The sequence below is a fragment of the Emydura macquarii genome, unplaced genomic scaffold (assembly GCF_026122565.2).
Source record: "Emydura macquarii macquarii isolate MOO-44397 ecotype Brisbane River unplaced genomic scaffold, CSIRO-AGI_Emac_v2 contig_3390, whole genome shotgun sequence".
NCBI lineage: Eukaryota > Metazoa > Chordata > Testudines > Chelidae > Emydura > Emydura macquarii.
Window position 1 is genome coordinate 4,435,551 of NW_027133527.1, and position 18,188 is coordinate 4,453,738.

Here is an 18,188-nt window from a genome sequence, read left to right on the forward strand (position 1 = left end):
ATCCTCTGTAGGATCTGATGTGCCGTGTATATTCTGATCCACGGTAGCTAAAAATGCCACCTTAAGACAAAAATCTTGAACTTCAAACCACCTTTGCCCCTTTATCATCTTTTAACACACAAAATCTAGTGGGGAAATGTGCAGAGCTCTCTGGACATGCAAAATACTAATGCTGAGCTGCCATGCCAACTTTCCAGCTGTTTCCACATGTGCATCTCATACCTACCTCCTCCAGAGCATCTGCGCCAGGACTAAGATTCAGTAAAATGTCACACTAATCCACAGTCCTTTTTTATTAAGTGACCAATTAAAGTGTAGAGGTAAAGGGTTCTTATTCTTATTATTTCAGTTGGGAATACACTCCCTGTCGTTCTTTGTGGGGTTTTTAAATTTTTTTCCCCATTGATTATATTATATACTGGTTTGTTATCTCTTCAGTGTTTTATTGTTGCTGCTGACTCCGTAATTTTTCCCACCACCCCTCTCCTACCTTAAACCATAACCTACTTTTTAATATTTTAAAGTACTTAGGTCCTTTTCAATGCAAGTTAATATATTAAAAGCAGAAATGCTATTTTAATGTGCTATTAAGGTTACCTGGTTAAACCTCATAAAAGTCAGGAAGTACAAAGAGTTAAGCTTCTCGTGGTTTTACATTAGCTCACTCGTGCCATATTGTGAGTTATTTGTATTACAGTAGCACCAAAATCCCTCCCCACCCGTGAGGTCAGGCCCTATTGTGTTAGCCTCTGGGAATCCTAGGGAGAGACAGTCCCTGCCCCAAAGAGTTTAAATAGACAAGGCAGACAAAGGAGAAGAAGGGAAGGAGGGATGCAATGAGTTGCCCGAGGGGGTACAGAGGTCTGTAGCTGGTCTGGGAACAGAGCTCACGATCTTCTGACCTCCTGACCCAGTACCCTATCTGTCTAGACCACACTGCTTCCCCCAATGTCATACCCGTGGACTGATTTTCAGAAGCACCAAGCTCTGAAGTTCACATTGACATCAGCTGGAGTTGTGGGTGCTCAGCACCTCTAAAAATCAGGTGAATATTGTGGTATATTTGGGCCTATGTTTAATAGGTTGACTAGTACTTTGGGCAAGTCGCTTCCCCTCCTTGTGCCTCAGTTTCCCCATCTGTGAAATGGGGATAATGACGCTGACCTCCTTTTGTAAAGCACTTTGAGAGCCACTGATGAAATGTTCTATATAAGAGCTAGGGGTTATTATTATTAATCATTGTTAGTCATCCAAAATAATTTATCCGCATAGTGGTCGAGTGAATGTTTCGATGTGCACCTTTATTTCTGCCTTAGCTGACTTCTTGAGGCACGTTTGAATATGTAACCTGAATGGTGGATGAATGTAGTTTTTTGCATTTAATGTTTTTTAAGGAAAGCCAGGGAATAAAAGAGAGAGAAATAAACCAGCTGTGCATGTTGGCGTGTGCACGCGCTCAGCTAGGTTTTGTTTACTGGTTAAGCTCCTCACGGCAAGCGTTATGAGTTTGTACTGCACTTAGCACATTTTGGAACTCCCGCAATAGGCTTTGGAATTCATTGGTGGAGGTGCTGTGGTGTAATAACACCTAGCATTTATTATTCAGATAACAGCAGTACCTAGAGGCCCCAGCTGAGATCCCCCAACTGGCCTCTTTGTGCTGGACGGATTGCACCCCATAGCGAGCTTGCAGTCTGAATAGACAAGACACGCTAAGGGCATGAAGGGAAACAGAGATAATGACTTGCTCAGGGTCACTCACAGACGGGAATGGCACCTGGGTCACCTGACTCCCAGTCCAGTGCTGTATCTGGCTGACTTCATCAGAGTTTTCATTTATGCCAGTTAAGCATAATTATACCCAATTTACAAGTAGGGAAACTGAGGCATGGTGAGGTTAAATGACTTGCCCAAGGTCATGCAATGAGTCAGGGATAGAGAGGAAGGCCTTAGGGCATGACAGAGGGAAAGGATGGCAGCTCCAACCACTCACTCCACTGATTGAAAGAGAGAAATCAACAACCTTCCCAGCTACCAGAAGGGTGGCCCCTCTGTGTGTGTGCATTTCAGGTTGAGTTTCCAACCAGCAATGAAAAGACACACATTAAGGAGGTACAAAGCGTGGGACAGGGGCCTCCACTTAAAAGGTCCAAAATCCAAAGGCAGACCCGAAAAGAAAAGTGACCTATTTAGTTACTTTTGTTCTGAATCTTCTGGCTCTTTTTTTAAGCCCGTTTTACGATGCAAGGTGTTGCTCATGTTTTTTGAATGCTCCGAGCTGGCAGATGGATTCTCCATCACGGGCCATTTTTAAATCAAGACTGGATGTTTTTCTGAAAGATCTGCTCTAGAAATTATTTCGGGGCAGGTCTTTGGCCCGTGCCGTACATGATCACAATGGTCCCTTCTGGCCTAAGAATCTATGAACTGAAATCCCTTCCAGTTCATCTGCATCTTTCGGGTTCTGAGTGGCGCAGCTCCGTGCACCCTGGTAAGCCGTATTGTATCACCTCCTTGCCTGGTGACATGATGCCTCTCTGGGTACAGACCAAATCACCTTGATTATTTTTTTTCTCCTTTGCCACTGTATCACTTTACAGACTAATGTGTTCAACAGCGCAGTGGTTAGTGCAGTGCTGCTTCTGCACGTTCCAGCCCTCAGCGAGCAGCACACGGTATCGAAGCTTTTCGTGCTGGGGAGGGCATGCTCAGTGGAAATTTCTCTCTGCAGACTTGACTGGGGCCAGGAATGTGGTGTGAATTTCAACAGAGAAGCGTGCTTCACAATCCACACGCCTTTCCTGGGGGGCACGGGGTTGTTAATGACTGTGTCAGAAACCAAACGGGGCCAGGCATCCTGTAGCAGGGGGGCCAACTTTCATAATTTGATCACGAGCTTCCTGATATTTGGTGTCTTTCCTAAAGCCCCAGCGTGTGGAGTCAGGTGCTTAGATGAGAATTTCAGCTTTCATTTAAAAAAATATATATATCCTCACTGTCTGGCCCTTATAGCTATGGAAAAAAGCTTGACCGAGAGTCTACAGTTTCTTCCTCTGTCCGTGCTTAGGATTGTTTCTACACAAAAGGGGATGTCTCCGGCTTAGGCTGCTGCAGTTTCTGGCTGAACTGTCACAATCTGAAAATCCGGCCCCTTTAAGGTGTCCCCAGTTTGGGGCCCCAAGAAACGGAGTCACCCAGAATCACTCGTTCCTGTTGAAAATCTTGGCCTAAATCTTTCTGGGAGGCCTGAAGCATTAGACCGTTGGCAGAGAAGTTGCTGGGTTTGCAATGTTCTTCTGAGCCTCGCGAAATTTGGGTTAAAGTCTCCTGTAATTTTGGGTTCCTGGCTTCAAGACTCGCTTATTCATCTTGGCTGCCGTCACCCATTCCTTTCTGCGGGGCTGAAACCCACCTGCCACCAACCCAGATGTCCATCGTGCCCTATGGGTTTTGTATGCCCAGCTGAGACTGCCCTGAACCTCTCACCTTTTCAATTAGACTGAAGCCAGAGGGAAATGGTCCCCTCCTGTGCTCTGTATGGGCTGGACAGGGGGGGACAGAAAAAAGCGGGCGAGCAGAAGACAGCCGGAGGGGGAGCAGGGGAATAATGAGGGGGCGCAGTGGGACGTGGTGGGGCAGGACTGGGGGTACATGAAGGGGTAATAGACAGGCTGAGCGAGTGCAGTGGGCTATAGTGGAGCAGGGTATATGCGGGACAGGAGGGAGGGTGAGCGGGTGGGCGCAGGAGACGGTGAAGTACAGGAGCCTGAGAGAAGAAGTGCATAAGAGTGACAGGGTGCCAGGGAGTGGGGTGGCAGTGAGAAGCGTCAGGTGTTCGTCTATGGGAAATGGAGGGGAACTGTGAGGGCCAGGGAATGTAGGAGGTGGGGCTGGAAACCTGTGAATAGGGAGAAGAGTAGGTGGGACGGGTGGAGACGAGGAGATGGGTTAATGATAAGGGAGCAGGGTGGATGGGTGAGGGGAGGGTGGGGGTAGAACGGCAGCTGCCCCCTGCCAGGGGTTACAAGCGGGTGCGGAGAGTTTACATCCAAGCAGCCAGCAGAGGGGCCTGCATTTCAGGTTTAAAAAACTACCTGATGGTGGTATTGATTCAGATCTCCTGGTTTGCTCGTGGGTTTTGAACACGTGGGGTTGGCAATACTGTGTGAGCAGTAGATCGGATGAAATGAAATGCGTGGCACGATAGAATCAGACAGGTGAGGGGGCGTGACCTTTTATTGAAAAGTTGTCAGCATAAAATGCTGTGGTTTTCCCCTCAGTGGAGATGAATGTGGGACAAAAACCTGAGAGGATCTGCTGCCGTTTGAAGGGCCTTCCATCAGTATTAGGTGTGTCCCATCCACTCGGTTCGCTCTGTGTTTCCCATAGCAACGGAAATAACAAACTTTGCCATTATAGAAGATTTGCAGACTAACCTTGCATTTCAGTGATATTCTTTGTTAGTCACAATCTTGCAGGTACAGCTGCTGGGTTTTGCTTTCCCACAGTGTCCCCTACTGCTTGCTTCAAACATCCATTTAGATACACATGTATAAAAGTCTTTTTATGGAAGAATAAAGCTTATAAAGCCACAGGTAGATGAAATGCTCTTTATGGAGAGCTGTTGGATATCCATATTAAATACACAAGCTGCATTAATTCAAAGAACGACATAAATAGAGAGGGTCAAATTCTGCCACTTGCAGTTTGGAGTGAGTGAGTTCAGCACTCTTGAAATCAGTGAGCCAAATTCAGTGATCATTTAAATCAGGATGTCAGTCATAGACTGGTCATAAAATGGGTGTAAATTAAAGAGAATAAGAAGTGGCGTGGAAGAGGTGTATAAAATGAGCATTCAGAGAAGGTAAATCAGGTAGGGGTTCCTCTTTTCCCTCTCCCCTAATAGAAGAATAAGGCAGTAGCCAATTAAATAAAAAAGCAACACACTTTAAAACAATAAAAGGAATATTATTTTTATATAGCACACCACTAACCTGTGGAACTCACTGCTACAAGATATGATTGAAGTCATGATCTTAGGAGTTGAAAAATAATTTGATATTTATATAAATAGTAACATCTCCAGTTATCCTAGACAGGATGTGAAGTACCAAAGAGAGAAACCTTCATGTTTCACGGCATAAGCCTAACACTAACTGATGGGGATTAGGACGACACTTCCCCATGGACAGTTTATTCCATAACTGCTGTTTCAAGGATGTTTGCACCTTCTTCTGAAGTATCTGGCTTGGGATGCTGTCAGAGACAGGATGGATCACCTGGGCCAAACTAGTCTGGTGATTCCCACAATATGTCCCTATGTGAAAACCCTCCTGAATAGTTGCTATTCCTACTGTGTAGCCTCCCTTTACCACTTTGGTGTGTAAGTCACACTCATTTTGCACACCCACAGAGAGCCAAATGGGTACAAAAGGTGTATAACTGGCACACCGTGGTAGTGATCAGGGACACATAACAAATAAAGCAACTAACAGGAAGGTTAAAGAAGCAGCTTCCAACGCATGCTCTCTAACAGACTGTGCTCCATCCCGTCCACTCCCAGAGGAAACCCAGCACCCCCTGGCACAAACTGTGGTGCAAGTCACCGGATAGGCCAGACTCGATTTCTATGCTTCATGTGGTGTCACTTCACTGAAGCCAATGGAGGTATCTCTGATATCGGGACAGTGTGGTTTAGAACAGAATCGGATCCATTGACTTCAGTGTGCCTCTTGCATCAGGGTTGAAATCGGTCCCTTTGGAATACTAAATGGGTGTAAATGACGCTTGTTCTGCATTCCTCTCCTCCCCCCGAATGCTAGACCGGGGCAAGTCGCCCTATAGTTGCTCCCCAGGCCTGTTTTCTGACCAGCCTGAAGCTCTGCTCTGCTCTCCGATGCATGGGTTCGACCCCCGTTGGCTTCCCATGTCAACAAGAGAACAATTGGGGTCCCAACTGCTTAACTTTTTACACCCCTGTTTACACCGCCCCTGGATTTGGCCCATCTGGAGGCTGGGGAAAGTTCTGTGGGATATTTACACATGTGCGTCAACGGCAGGCGCTGCACATTTGTGTTCTGAAATGAGCAGATGTGGGGGACTGGCTGGCGCAACTGAAATCCTTCGGCAGCTGAAGTCTGTCTGGCAGCCAGTGTGTGATGAGCTGGAGAGTCTCAGAAGAAGCCCCGTCGTTGTGGGTCTCTGGCCAATGAGACTGAAACCGTCCTCACCTTGGGGATAGGTCTCCCCAGGACAGTGCAGTGCAGCTGCTCGCTGATGGGAAGCTGGGAAGGGTTTGAAGGGGGTGTTTAGGTGCAGCTTTCAGTGCCACTCTCTGGGCTTTACCTGATCTGTGGATACGTAGAAGGCTCCGTTCTCCTGGTCTGTCAACCGAGCGTTTTCGGTGTGCAGAGACAATTCCCACAGTGGCATGACTAGGCCAGTGAAATCCGGACTCTTCCACCGCGAAGGATGCGTGTGGGAATACCGAAGGCATTCCAGGCTGAGTAAAACCTCTTGCTTTTGTCCTCGGTTTTGTGGGTATCATACTGTCTGGAGCAGAAAGTCCTGAGTGCACCTTTGTCATTGCAGGAGCCAACTGGGTCCCTACTAACAGAGGAGCACAACTGGATCTTGCTGCCTCTCAAAAGAAACATGTTATCCGTTGGCTAGGGCACTAGGTTGGGAGTCAGGAGATCCAGGTTTGATCTTGGCTTTGTCACGGACTCCTGGGTGACACTGACAAGTTATGTCAGCTCTCTGCCTCAGTTTCCCTACATGCAACATGGGAATGATGATGCTTACCTGTCCCCCCCTTTATATAGCACTTTGAGATCCTCAGCTAAGTATTATATGATTGTAGCTCATCATAAAATCAGGGAAGGGCAAAGAGGAGCCAGGCATGTTACTGCTTGGACTCTGAGATCAATATCCATTTACTGATCTGTTGTCCGATTCTTGGTGTGGCTGTATAGCCAGTTGTTGGCGTGGCTGTAGAGCCAGTTCTCTCCATGAGCAGGCAGGTGCTTTGTCACCATCAAAAATTAGGAGAGCGTCACTCTGACAGCTTTGCATTTCCCCTGTGTTTTAGTGACACTGCTGCACACTCTTGTGCTGTGAAAAGGCAACTGTAACCCCTTTAGATCTGACTCCACAATTTCAGTGTCACTTAACTCTCTGTCCAGTTTAGGTGCGGGTGGACCCTCTTGCCACTGCAGTTTTGAATGAGGCAGGATGTTCTCTCTCTTCTGTATGCAAAATTTTCGTAAGGTGTTTTCTGCTTACTGCAGCCATAGAGGAAGCATTCAATATAAATTTCCTTTGGAGAGATTTCACAGACCCATCTAGATGCACTGAACTTGTTAAAACATGCAGTGTGATGCTCTCCAATGTTTACCCCACACACATGTTCTAAATTACAGCTGGCACTGGAGGTTATATATGACATGCCAAGTGCACATCCTCTCCTTCAAAACTCACTTCTTGGGCAAAGGCCACAAATTCTAAACCACCATGTTAAAGACGAGAGAGAAGGGAGGGAGGTAAAACCACTCTTCAGAATGAATCTTCCTCTCGGGTCTTCGAGGGCATTGGATGCGTTCTTCCTTTTTATATTATACAATTCGCATCTATCTTGTGTCCTAAAATGCAAAATGGTTATGCAACCGTGACAGGTGTTGGCTTCACAGCCGTACGTGACACAGAGACATACAAAATGCTAAGGGAGAGTGTTGTGCTATCAGAGATGCACCAGTCAGACAAAATGTTCAGATAAGCCCTCTGTGTAGCAGGGCTGCCCGGTTAGTGGTTGAGAATCCATGGTTTCTTGGATAGCCCCAGTCTTCTAGGCAACATTCCCTTCTGTCACACACAGGTTCTAGTGTCCAAGACTATGTATTGGGTATGCATTTAACTACATAATCCTGGGCTGCCGTTGTTGCTTTTAAGTCTTTTAGAGCACAAAATGAGATGACAGTGATTCGTGTATGTACTTGTGGTAGCCAGTGAGATGCTACAGATCTTCACAGAGCAGCGGTACCGCACTTGGACAGTATAGCGACATGCAAGGAGTGACTTCTGGGGGAGATGAGAGCTTAATGCAAGGCTTATTGGTTGGGCTCAGGCAGAAAGCTCCGTTCTTGACGAATGCGGCAGATCTGCCGAGTATAAACACCGAAGGTTTCCGGCTTGCATCATAGGTGCAGTAACATGAGGAAGTATTCACAGCAAGTCCAGCAGCTAGGAGAGACCACATGAGATTCCTTAATGCCTAGTCTCTGTCCAACAGGCTAACATTTTTGCTTTGTTTTTCTCTCCTCCCCACATACCCATCTTCCACCAGACTTACGAACAGAATGAATGGATAATCCACTTGGCTGGAAAGCTGCTGGCCGGTGAAGAAGCGGCGTTGTCGCTGATGGCTTTCAATCCATTTGAGGGCAAGGCACCGCCAAGGTAAGGCCGTTTCTATAAAGGTGACAGGCGTAGCCAGACTCCATTTACTGTATGTTTCCTTATAGCTTGGAGATGTAAAAATTGTTTCTTTTTATTAATTATGCATTTTATTTCCTGGGACACTGGTACCCCTTAAGTAGAGCAGTGTTCTAGTCAGTACCCGATGAAAACGTTACACTCTAAACACTTCCTACTACTTCTTGGGCAGACTTGACTTACAATACATCAGCCCTCCTTAGGTAGAGATAGTTCCCAGGCATTTGCATGAAGGGACCAGCATTGCTTCCCTTGCACCGAAATCTTGGCTGTTGGTGCAGTTTTCCTGCCTCTGAGCTTTAGAACGTTCCCCCAGGATCCCTTTGCATGGGCAAAGCAGGAATATCATTTCTGGTGGCCGTTGAAATAACAGAGTGAGAAATGATTTATTTTCCTGCAAAACTGAAAAATTTCTGCAAGAGGGAACATTTTTCACAAAAATGTCTGTTCTGTCAAAAACCCCATTTTTTGTCAAAAAACAACCCAACAAAAAAACAACCCACCCCAAAACAAAACAAAAAAAGTTGACTGAATATTTTCCATCAGTTCTAATAATGGTATTTTGCCTTTCACTAATACTTTGAGGCTGCTAAGGTGCATTAAACAGGGAACAAGATTCACAACACCCATGTGAACTAAACTTTCTTTTGAAGAAGATCTCATGCTTTTGAGTCTAAAACAGAAAATACCCCCAAATTATCTGAGGAGGGACTGTTAGCTTCCTAAGGCTATCCATTGGCATAACAAACTCTGTTCTCCTAGTACCAGTTATCTTCTAGAACCAGTTATTTGTTTTATGACACATCCTCAACCTGTGATGAGATGTGTAGTCTTCATCCCACACCAAAAAGTAGTTAACCTGGAGTTAAGGTCACTGAAGTGAAATTTCCACGAACACAAACCAGAACTTCCTATAACATGGCATCTTCTCTCATCCTAAGACTCTTCAGACACCTTGCTCTGCTGGTCTAATTCATCCAGATGATGATGAGATGCTGCATTGGCAGGTGCTATAGAAAACTTTCAGGCAGATTTACCAAATTCAGATTTGCTTTTACCAAACTATCAGCTCACCTAGCAGAACCTAGAATGTGGATTCAACTTAGGTGTGATCATGTTACCCTCCAGCCGCTGCAGTCCAAGACTTGACATGGAAAACGGTCATGATTTGGGAATATGCATTTATTCGCTTCAGAGCTTCAGACCTTCCCTTCCCACTAGCAATGTGAAGCAAACAGAGACGCAGTGCCCTGCTGTAGAGAACAGGCCCCTACGTTACATAATGCATGGAGTATTACCCATAGCCAGGAGACTCACAAACCTAACAGAGTTCCCATAAATTCCGATTTATTGTTCAAGTCGTATTATTACGTATTATTAGTATGTTTAGTTACACAATCAATAGATCTGTTAGACCAAAATAATTACACATTGGATGTAATCCAAGGGGGTTCTCTGGGAACTTCTATTAATTATTCCTGCAAAAGGCACACTGGGATATATCACGACGTCCCTTGCCACTGAATGATACAACTTTAATAATGTGTACTGAGGGTTTCTCGGCTCTGATTAGTCCTGCCTGCATTAGCTTTACAAATGAGGAACAGATCACTTATGTCGCCTGCCCAGCTAGTCTCCCTGGGCAGTTCTAGTAGAATGTGAAGCCTGCTCTCTGGTGTAATTCGGTTACCCCTTCACGCCTTGATTTTTTTTGTGAACTTTCACTCTGATCTACTAAATGTTCCTTAAGTAAAACACAACTGAGCCACTGGTCTCAGTGTCTATTTGTGCAGCTTTTTAATAGCACGGAGCATGTTGCCAACTCTCTGATAATGCAGCTGGGGTGAAACTCACCCTGGTGTGGAGGGCCCTCTCACAGTTCTGTATTTCCCCTCCATGGTCCAGCAAAGGAACTCATGTCAGGCTCCCGGCTCCTCAGCCATCCTCTCTCTTGGGCAGAGACCTGCGTCCATCTCCCTCCTGACTGGTTGGTTTTTTTGCACAGTTCCCGGCCCACGCTACGTTATTGCCAGCAGGCCAGCCTGCCTCACCGGGCCAGCGTCTGTGTTTTGCTTACCTTTGAAGGCGGTGAACAGTGCATTGCCAGCAGTTACAAGTTACCACACAGCTCTTTCTAACAGACATCTATTCTTAAAGTGAAAAGTATTGCAGAGAAAACGTATTACAAACAATGACAGAACCTGCATGCATGCTAATAAGCTTACCAGAGCTCAAACCCTGCAATGCCAGTTGGGGCTCTGGCAGGAGTGAGACCTTCACACCCCACCAAGGCGTTTTTCTGTGGTTACCCATTGATAACCGCCTCTGCTCAGAATAAGTTGGGCAGATCAGCCTGGTTCTTCATGCAGCTTGGGCCTTTGATCTCCAGCCTTCCGGAACAGGCGATGAGCAGCAAGTGGTTCTTTCCTCCAGACACAGCCTCAAAAGGTTGGGGGTTTGCATAACCGGCGGAGAGCATTTGCGTTCACCTCCCCCCAGATGTTTCCCAGGAATTCCACTTCACATGTATTGTCCCAAAAGACCCTTCTTGTCTGCCATCATCCAAGGCCCCAACAAGCTGTAACCTTTGGACTCCGAAGATAACTAAACTTCATCCAAGAAGGGTTTTTCAAGGGTGTTGCCAGAAATTGCCATATCCATCAAAGGCCCCCCAGCGTGTAGTCCTGTATCTGGGCTGTGCGGGTGCGCTGCTGGCTAGCTGGCCTCGCAGGCCATGTGCAGAGGTTGCCAGGGGATGGGCCTGAATTCATGTCAATGCACAATTGGCAGGAATGAGCTGGAATAACAGCCCCCAGAGGACTGCGTGGCGGCCCAGCTCACCGGACCTGGTTTATGCAGGTAACTTTGGGACCTTCCCTCATCTGCCTGGCTTCAGGCCAGTTCTGGCTAGCCAGAGCCAGGATATCTACACTGCAGGGTTACAGCCCCACGAACCCAAGTCAGATGACTAGTGCCAGCCGCGGCCATGCCACGGGGCTTTTATTGCAGTGTAGATGTACCCTCAGCGTTTTCCAGCCTTGTCCTTTTGTAAAGAGTCCTGACGGCTGGCTGACTGCCTCCCTCAGCAGGTTGCTCACAGACTCTGGAGGCCTTTGACGCCAAGTCACTGGTTTGAATCAGGTGCCCCGGTTGGCAGCAACCAAAACGTTGTTGCCGTCTGACAGCTGTGGGCAATAAACAGCTCTTGCAGTTGATTAAACTGCAAAAAGTGTTTGATAATCACAAAAGCTGTTTATTGCCAAGATACCCCCAGTGCCATAAACATTGTTCCTATTATACACCAAGATTTTTTTTTAAAAAAACTCCTTACAATGAGCACTTAAAAATCAAGAAAATTCATGTTGTTTCTTGCCTTGTTGGGTGTTTATAAAAGACGGGCTGCATGTTTGCATCTTTCATACACTTTCCAGTTATCACGTTAAAAAAAAATGTAACTGACCACAGGATGAGTTTAAAAAAAGAGAATAATTGTGTGAGATGTGACTGGGTTATATTCAATTTTTCCAGGCTGTGATCAGTTACTGTGCTCTGCAAAAGGTGAGAAAATAGAGGATTTATGTGTTTAAAAAAAAAATGATCAACATTAGCATCTCTCTTACTTTGTAAACACTTCTGTCATGATAATACCTATTATATGAAGGGATGTAGATGGTTTTTGTATCATCAGTGGGCCTTGAACGCGATTATATAGCTGCTTTGATGCCAGCTGTTGTGTATATAGTCCTGTATATCTTAGAGTATTGTCTTGATTCATCACTGATTGACTCCAGTTTCACACCAGTATATTCTGCATTTTCCCTAATATAAACAGCTGCTTGACCATGTGCCGTTTAACTGTACTCTGAAGTACCCAATACACTTTTGGGTGATGTAAAATAAATAATAATAATAATTCAAATTCTCATTTTGGTCCAAACCCACGACCTGGATCCAGGTTTGGGTCCAGGTCCAAATTTGCAACTCCAACCTCTCTTTGATGATCCAAATCGAACATTCTGAAATTTGGCAAAGTTTGGATTTGGTTCTAGATTTCCTGAAATTCAGGCGTGTTTGGATTTGTGATTTTGGTTCCTCCCCTTTTGAAGATAAGAAGATTCATAAATTCTCAAGCAGAAGGGACCATTACAGGCATCTAGTCTGACCTCCTGTATAACACAGGCCAGAGGGCTTCCCCAAAATAATTCCTAGAGCAGAGCTTTTAGAAAAATACCCAATCTTTATTTAAAAATTGTCAGTGATGGAGAATCTACCATGACACTTGGGTAAATCAGTCCCATGGTTAATTACTCTCATCATTAAAAATTTACACTTTATTTCCAATCTGAATTTGTCTAGCTTCAATTTCTAGCCATTGGTTCTTGTTTATATCTTTCCCTGCTAGACTGAAGAGCCCATTATTAAATATATGATCCTCGTGTAGATACTTATAGACTATAATCAAGTCACCTCTTAACCTTCTCTTTGTTAAGCTAAATAGATGGAGCTCCTTGAGTCTGTCACTATAAGGCATATTTTCTAATCCTTTTATCACTCTCATGGCTCCTCTCTGAACTCCCAACATCCTTCTTGAATTATGGGCACTGGAACTGGACCCAGTATTCCAGCAGCGGTCACACCAATGCCAAATACAGAGGTAAAATAACCTCTGTGCTACAACTACTCAAGATTCCCTTGTTTATGCATCCCAGGATGCCATTCGGTCTTTTGGCCGCAGCAAAGATCTGGATCTGGATCAGTATCCTAAATTCATATTCACATTTAGACCACAACCCCTGCTTTTGTATATTTTTCCTCATTGATGCTGTTTGTTTACTGTTTGCACTTCACTCAGCATGGATAAGGAAGCTAGAGTGGTCAGTTTCCCTGTTTAAATCTTACGCCCCAGCCCAGTTCTGTTGAATTTGCCCTTCTAGCATATGCAGCTGGAGTCATTAAAGGGACGCTGCCAGCCACTTTTGATCCAGAGTTTGTTCTGTGCTAAAGCTTTTGCATGATTTCTTTCTTGAATTTCAAAGCTAGCCAAGTTGTTGTCTGGATTTGAACACTGCCCCAGGTCCCTGATCCTGTATCTCCTGAGCCCACCTGGCTGGACTCTTGAACACCCACATAATAATCTCATTGAAATCAGTGGGGTTCCCCATAGGCCTATGGGATTAGCTGTTTAGTTTGGACTTCGACCTAAACATGCTGGTGCAGGAGAACCAGAGAGTGAAACTGACCAGAAACTGACTAATCTATTTTCATTGTTCCAGCTGTACTGAAAGGGGAAAGGACAGAAATGATTAAACATATATTCCTTGAATTCGCTGTTTTAACCATTTTATGTATTATTAGTGGTGTAAGGCAAGCAATGATTTTCTTTTAAATATATGTTTTTAAACTGGATTGTGCCCCATTTCAATCCAAGCAGAATTTATAAGTTGAATACCAATAATACTTCAGTTCATTTTGGACAAGAGTTTAAAAAGTCGCTAGTGACATTGGGTGTCGCCATCTTGGGGTTCCCAACTTGAGACTTCTTGAAGAGGTCTGATTTTTCAAGAAATGCTGAGCACCCACTCTCTGGCTCTCAGGCCTCTTCAAAGTGTCTCAGATTGGGCACAAAACACTCAGACCCTCTAAATTACTATCCCCTTTTGAAAAATCACTAGTTATTTTCTTGGTTTTATAACAGTTTCAAAAAAGCCTTCATTTGAACCTTGACTACAATAGTTGAAAATAAAAGATAATTTTTTTGGTCTCATGGGCTCCAATGATTCCCAAAGTCAATGAATAGTCTGAGGGCATCTAGTCACCCGTAAGGTCCAGCCTACATGTGACTGCTACAAATCTGTAACACACCTTCTCTCCCCATCTTAAAGCTAATTATTCTGCCCACCAAGGTTCTGTTCCACTTCAGTAGAAAATTCAAATTTTCCTACTATTTTCCCCCCATTCTAAAGGGAATTTTGAGACTTAATTATTTTCATTCCCTGCTAGACTAAATAATTAGGAGAAGGGACATTAAGTTCCATACTCCATGGAGTTTATTCTGCTAATGGAAACTCTACACCTCGAATAGCCAGGGGACTTTCAAAATGAGTTAATGCCTTCTAAATGAAATTTCTGAGACCAAAGTTTGTAGGTTTCTTTACAACTCTAAAAATTATAGTATTTTTTCAAGTGTGATAAATGTAAAATGAAAAACAGGTGACTGATTAAAAATGAACGCCTTGTTGAGTGCACAGCCTAATTGAGTGTGAAACTTTACTTCAAGCAAAGTGATGTTATTGGAATGTAGATGCACAAAATATTATTGTTTAGCGGATAGTTCATAAAACATTAACCATCTTAAATCTAAATGGTAGGATTTCAGCTAAGAAATTTATAAGTGTTTTAACATACCGTCATGGAAACAGAACTACAACAAAAAATGGATTTTGCTTACAGAAAGAGAAAAAAATTGTTTTAATTTCTGACTTTAAATGTTCAGTGACTCATGTTAAACTTTTCAAATGACAGCCCTTCTTTTTTAATTTCTCAAACTCACTTGCTTGGAAACCTGTGCGTTTTCACTTGAGTTTTATCCAGTCATATAAAGTTTTGTGGATGAAGCCTCAACACACATTTAAAAAACCTAGAGCCTGTAACCCAGTGTTATTCCTATAGGCAATATCTTTTAATCTGATGTTATCTAGAAGAGCATTAGAGGCTAGTGCGTAGTGTTCATATTCAGTCTGTTTTATTTCGTCTTTCTTTAGCAGCCATCAGACTTAACACATGTGGACCAAATCCTCAACAGCCATAAATCAGCATAGCTTCATTTAGGATGTATCTTTTTTAAAAAATGTGTTAGCTAACATTGCAGCTAATCTTAGGCAATATCTACACCGCACACCAGTGTTGGTGGTGTGCAGGGTATGTGTAGCTGCACACTGCCGTGAAAAGCCAGCTGTGTCACATGTCAATGGAAAGCACTGGTAGCGGGGGATGCTGCCAGAGCCTTTCTCTGCTGCCGGAGCCTTTCACCGCAGTGGGGAAGGGCTCCAGCAACAGGGAGCTGGCAGACCCATTAGCTGCTGCCTCTCTCCCTGCCACAGGCTTTCCGTGCTGCCAGCATCTTTCCTGCAGCAGGGAAAGATTCCAGCAGCTGGGAAGCAACAGGACATGACGTGGCTAAAAATAGCAGTGTAGATGGAGAGGCGCAGCTTGAGTGAGCAGAGAGTGGGTACATACCCTCAGCACAGGCAAATCTTGACTTGCCTAAGCCATGCCTCACCATCTACATGGCTGTTTATACTTATTCTAGAGGGGCCATACATGTACGTACTCCATATGCTGCTGAGAGAAGCGTGCAGTGTTAGACGTACCCTTAGTGATGACAGAGCAGTTTGTAGTTTTCACATGAGTTAGCAGGTTGAGGTAAAGACTGGGGGAGATCCCGGGATTTACCTTGTCCTGCTAACTTGTAATAAAACGACAAACTGCTTTGTCTTCACTAGGAATTTAACTTGTATGAGTATGGCTACACTGACGGCGGCAAATTCGCCGCCGTCGGATCGATTTCTCTGGATCGACTGAGCGGCCAGAGCAGAGCAGTCCAGCTACACAAGTAGCGTAGTGCTGCATTGACGGGAACAGCGCAGCACAGTGCAGACGGAACGCAGAAGAGAAGAGAAGCAGTCGACGGGAGTGACGCAAGTTTTTTGTATACTTTGCGTAACTCCCGTCGACTGCCGCCGAATCTCGCAGGTAAGTGTAGACAGGGGCCAAGTATTAGCTAACACAAGATAAGAACACACTGGTTTGGTTTTTTTTTGTCCAAGTGAAGACCAGGCCTTAGAATCAATAACTCTTTGTTTCTGGCCCTTCATTGGGTCAAAGGAATATAGCGGGGAAATAACAAGAAACTTGCTATAAATCCTACTTCATTGCCTCGCTCTTTCTGGCAAATGTAGTACATTTGCAGAGTATGTGCAAATGAAGTGGCTACTGGAAACCTCTGAAACAAGCGGTTGAAAAATGTGGCGATGCTGCAGCGTCCAGGAGGCATGGCTGCTACGTAGCACTGCAAATATAAACCAGCTTCCTGTGGAGAGGGAGAGGGAGGAAGAATGCAAGTATATAACTGAACTCTTCTCGAGTGAAGGGGAGGTACTGTAGATATCTCATAGGGCTCTCTCTGCCAGGCTGAAGGAAGATTTCAGACATACTATGGGCAGGGGAAAGGAACCTTGCCCATATATCATATGGTTCACTCAGAGTTTTGCTTAATTTCCCATGATAATTCTCCCATTTTATGTTTACTTGATTTATACTGTGATTTAGAGAAACATGACCATCATAAAATCTCTAGGTGCATGTGAGATACACACAACATTAACGCTGGAAGTATGGATGTAAGTCAATCCAAATAAACTAAAACCACAGCTACCTCCATCTCTTATCACTAGTAGAGCTTGTCAAAAAAAATTTTCAACATAGTTTTTCATTGAAAAATGCAGTCTGGTCAAAAACAAAGTGTTTTGTGAGAACATATCCATTTCAACTATTTTTTCGACATAGAAATCCAAATGAATCATTTTGACTTTCTTGTTTTGTACTGATAAGGTTAAATGTTTCATTTCAACTTTGTTATTTCAATTCATTTTGGTTTGATTTCAGTTATGTTAAAATATTAATATACAGACCAAGTTAAATCTATACATTATATTAAATTTATATCTTATAATGTTTCAACATTATCAAAATGAAACAATTTGACATCAAAATAAAATGATTTGATATTTCCAAATAGAAATCTTTTGGAATTTTTGTTTCAGCTTTCCAGGGACAAAAAACAAATTTTGAAATGTCCAGCGGGATGGGAAATTCTGTTTTCCAAACATCTCTGATCACTAACAAATACCCAGTGCTTCAGAGGAAGTAGGAAAACTCGCAAAGATGCATCCAGCTGGTGCAATACTATATTATTCCTTTCTGGCCATTGCTAGTTAAGCATCTCAGCAGTGGGGTGGAGGTTTGCTTCCCTTTGTATCTATGTTCTACCCTACGTAGCTGCATGTTTTATTTATGCTCAAGCCGTCATCTGGTCAAATCCTTTCTGCCTCTGTAACTGCCTATCACAGCAACTCTTGTGCATCCCATTTAAATTAAGCAAGAACATGAGAAAGGAGAACAGGCCCCTTGTCACCCTTGATTTCTGTCTGTTAGTTGGCCGCATGCATTCAACACCCACCCTCCTGAGAGTCACAGATATTCCAGGTTGAATAATCTCACTTCTTTCAGAACCTTAGACAAACTGTGCCTTGGATCCATGTGGACAGACACCGGCACCCATCCAGAGTCCCACTGACGCTAGAGATGCTCTTGTTCCAGCACAAATAGATGAAGTTGGTGGGATCACTGGGTGGAATTCTGTGGCCTGTGGTATGCAGGTGGTCAGAATACACGCGCGTATAAGTGGGTCCCTTGATGGCTTTATAATCCATGATCTCTGACTTTGGCGGAGCTGTGCATGGTGCAGGACACTGCCCACGTGCATCCAGTAGCTGCGCTTAACGTTCCCAAGCTTTTGAGAGCCGAGCCCCACTCTGGGAAAGTGAAACCAATCATGCCTTCCTTTAGTCTTGGCATGTTAGCAGGGCAGCACAAGGGAAACTTCCACTGGCCAGTATCTGCACCCCTGCAGCTAGGTG

General features: G+C 44.4%; 1 protein-coding gene across 2 annotated transcripts in view; it reads left to right on the top strand.

Annotated features, from left to right (window-relative positions):
* LMF1 (lipase maturation factor 1) overlaps positions 1 to 18,188 on the top strand; it is a 315,025-nt gene that overhangs the window by 287,752 nt on the left and 9,085 nt on the right. For both annotated transcript variants that reach the window (XM_067534103.1, XM_067534102.1), the window contains one exon: positions 8,342 to 8,454. In XM_067534103.1, coding sequence (XP_067390204.1) covers positions 8,342 to 8,454 — 113 coding nt within the window. The remainder of the gene's footprint in view (positions 1 to 8,341; positions 8,455 to 18,188) is intronic.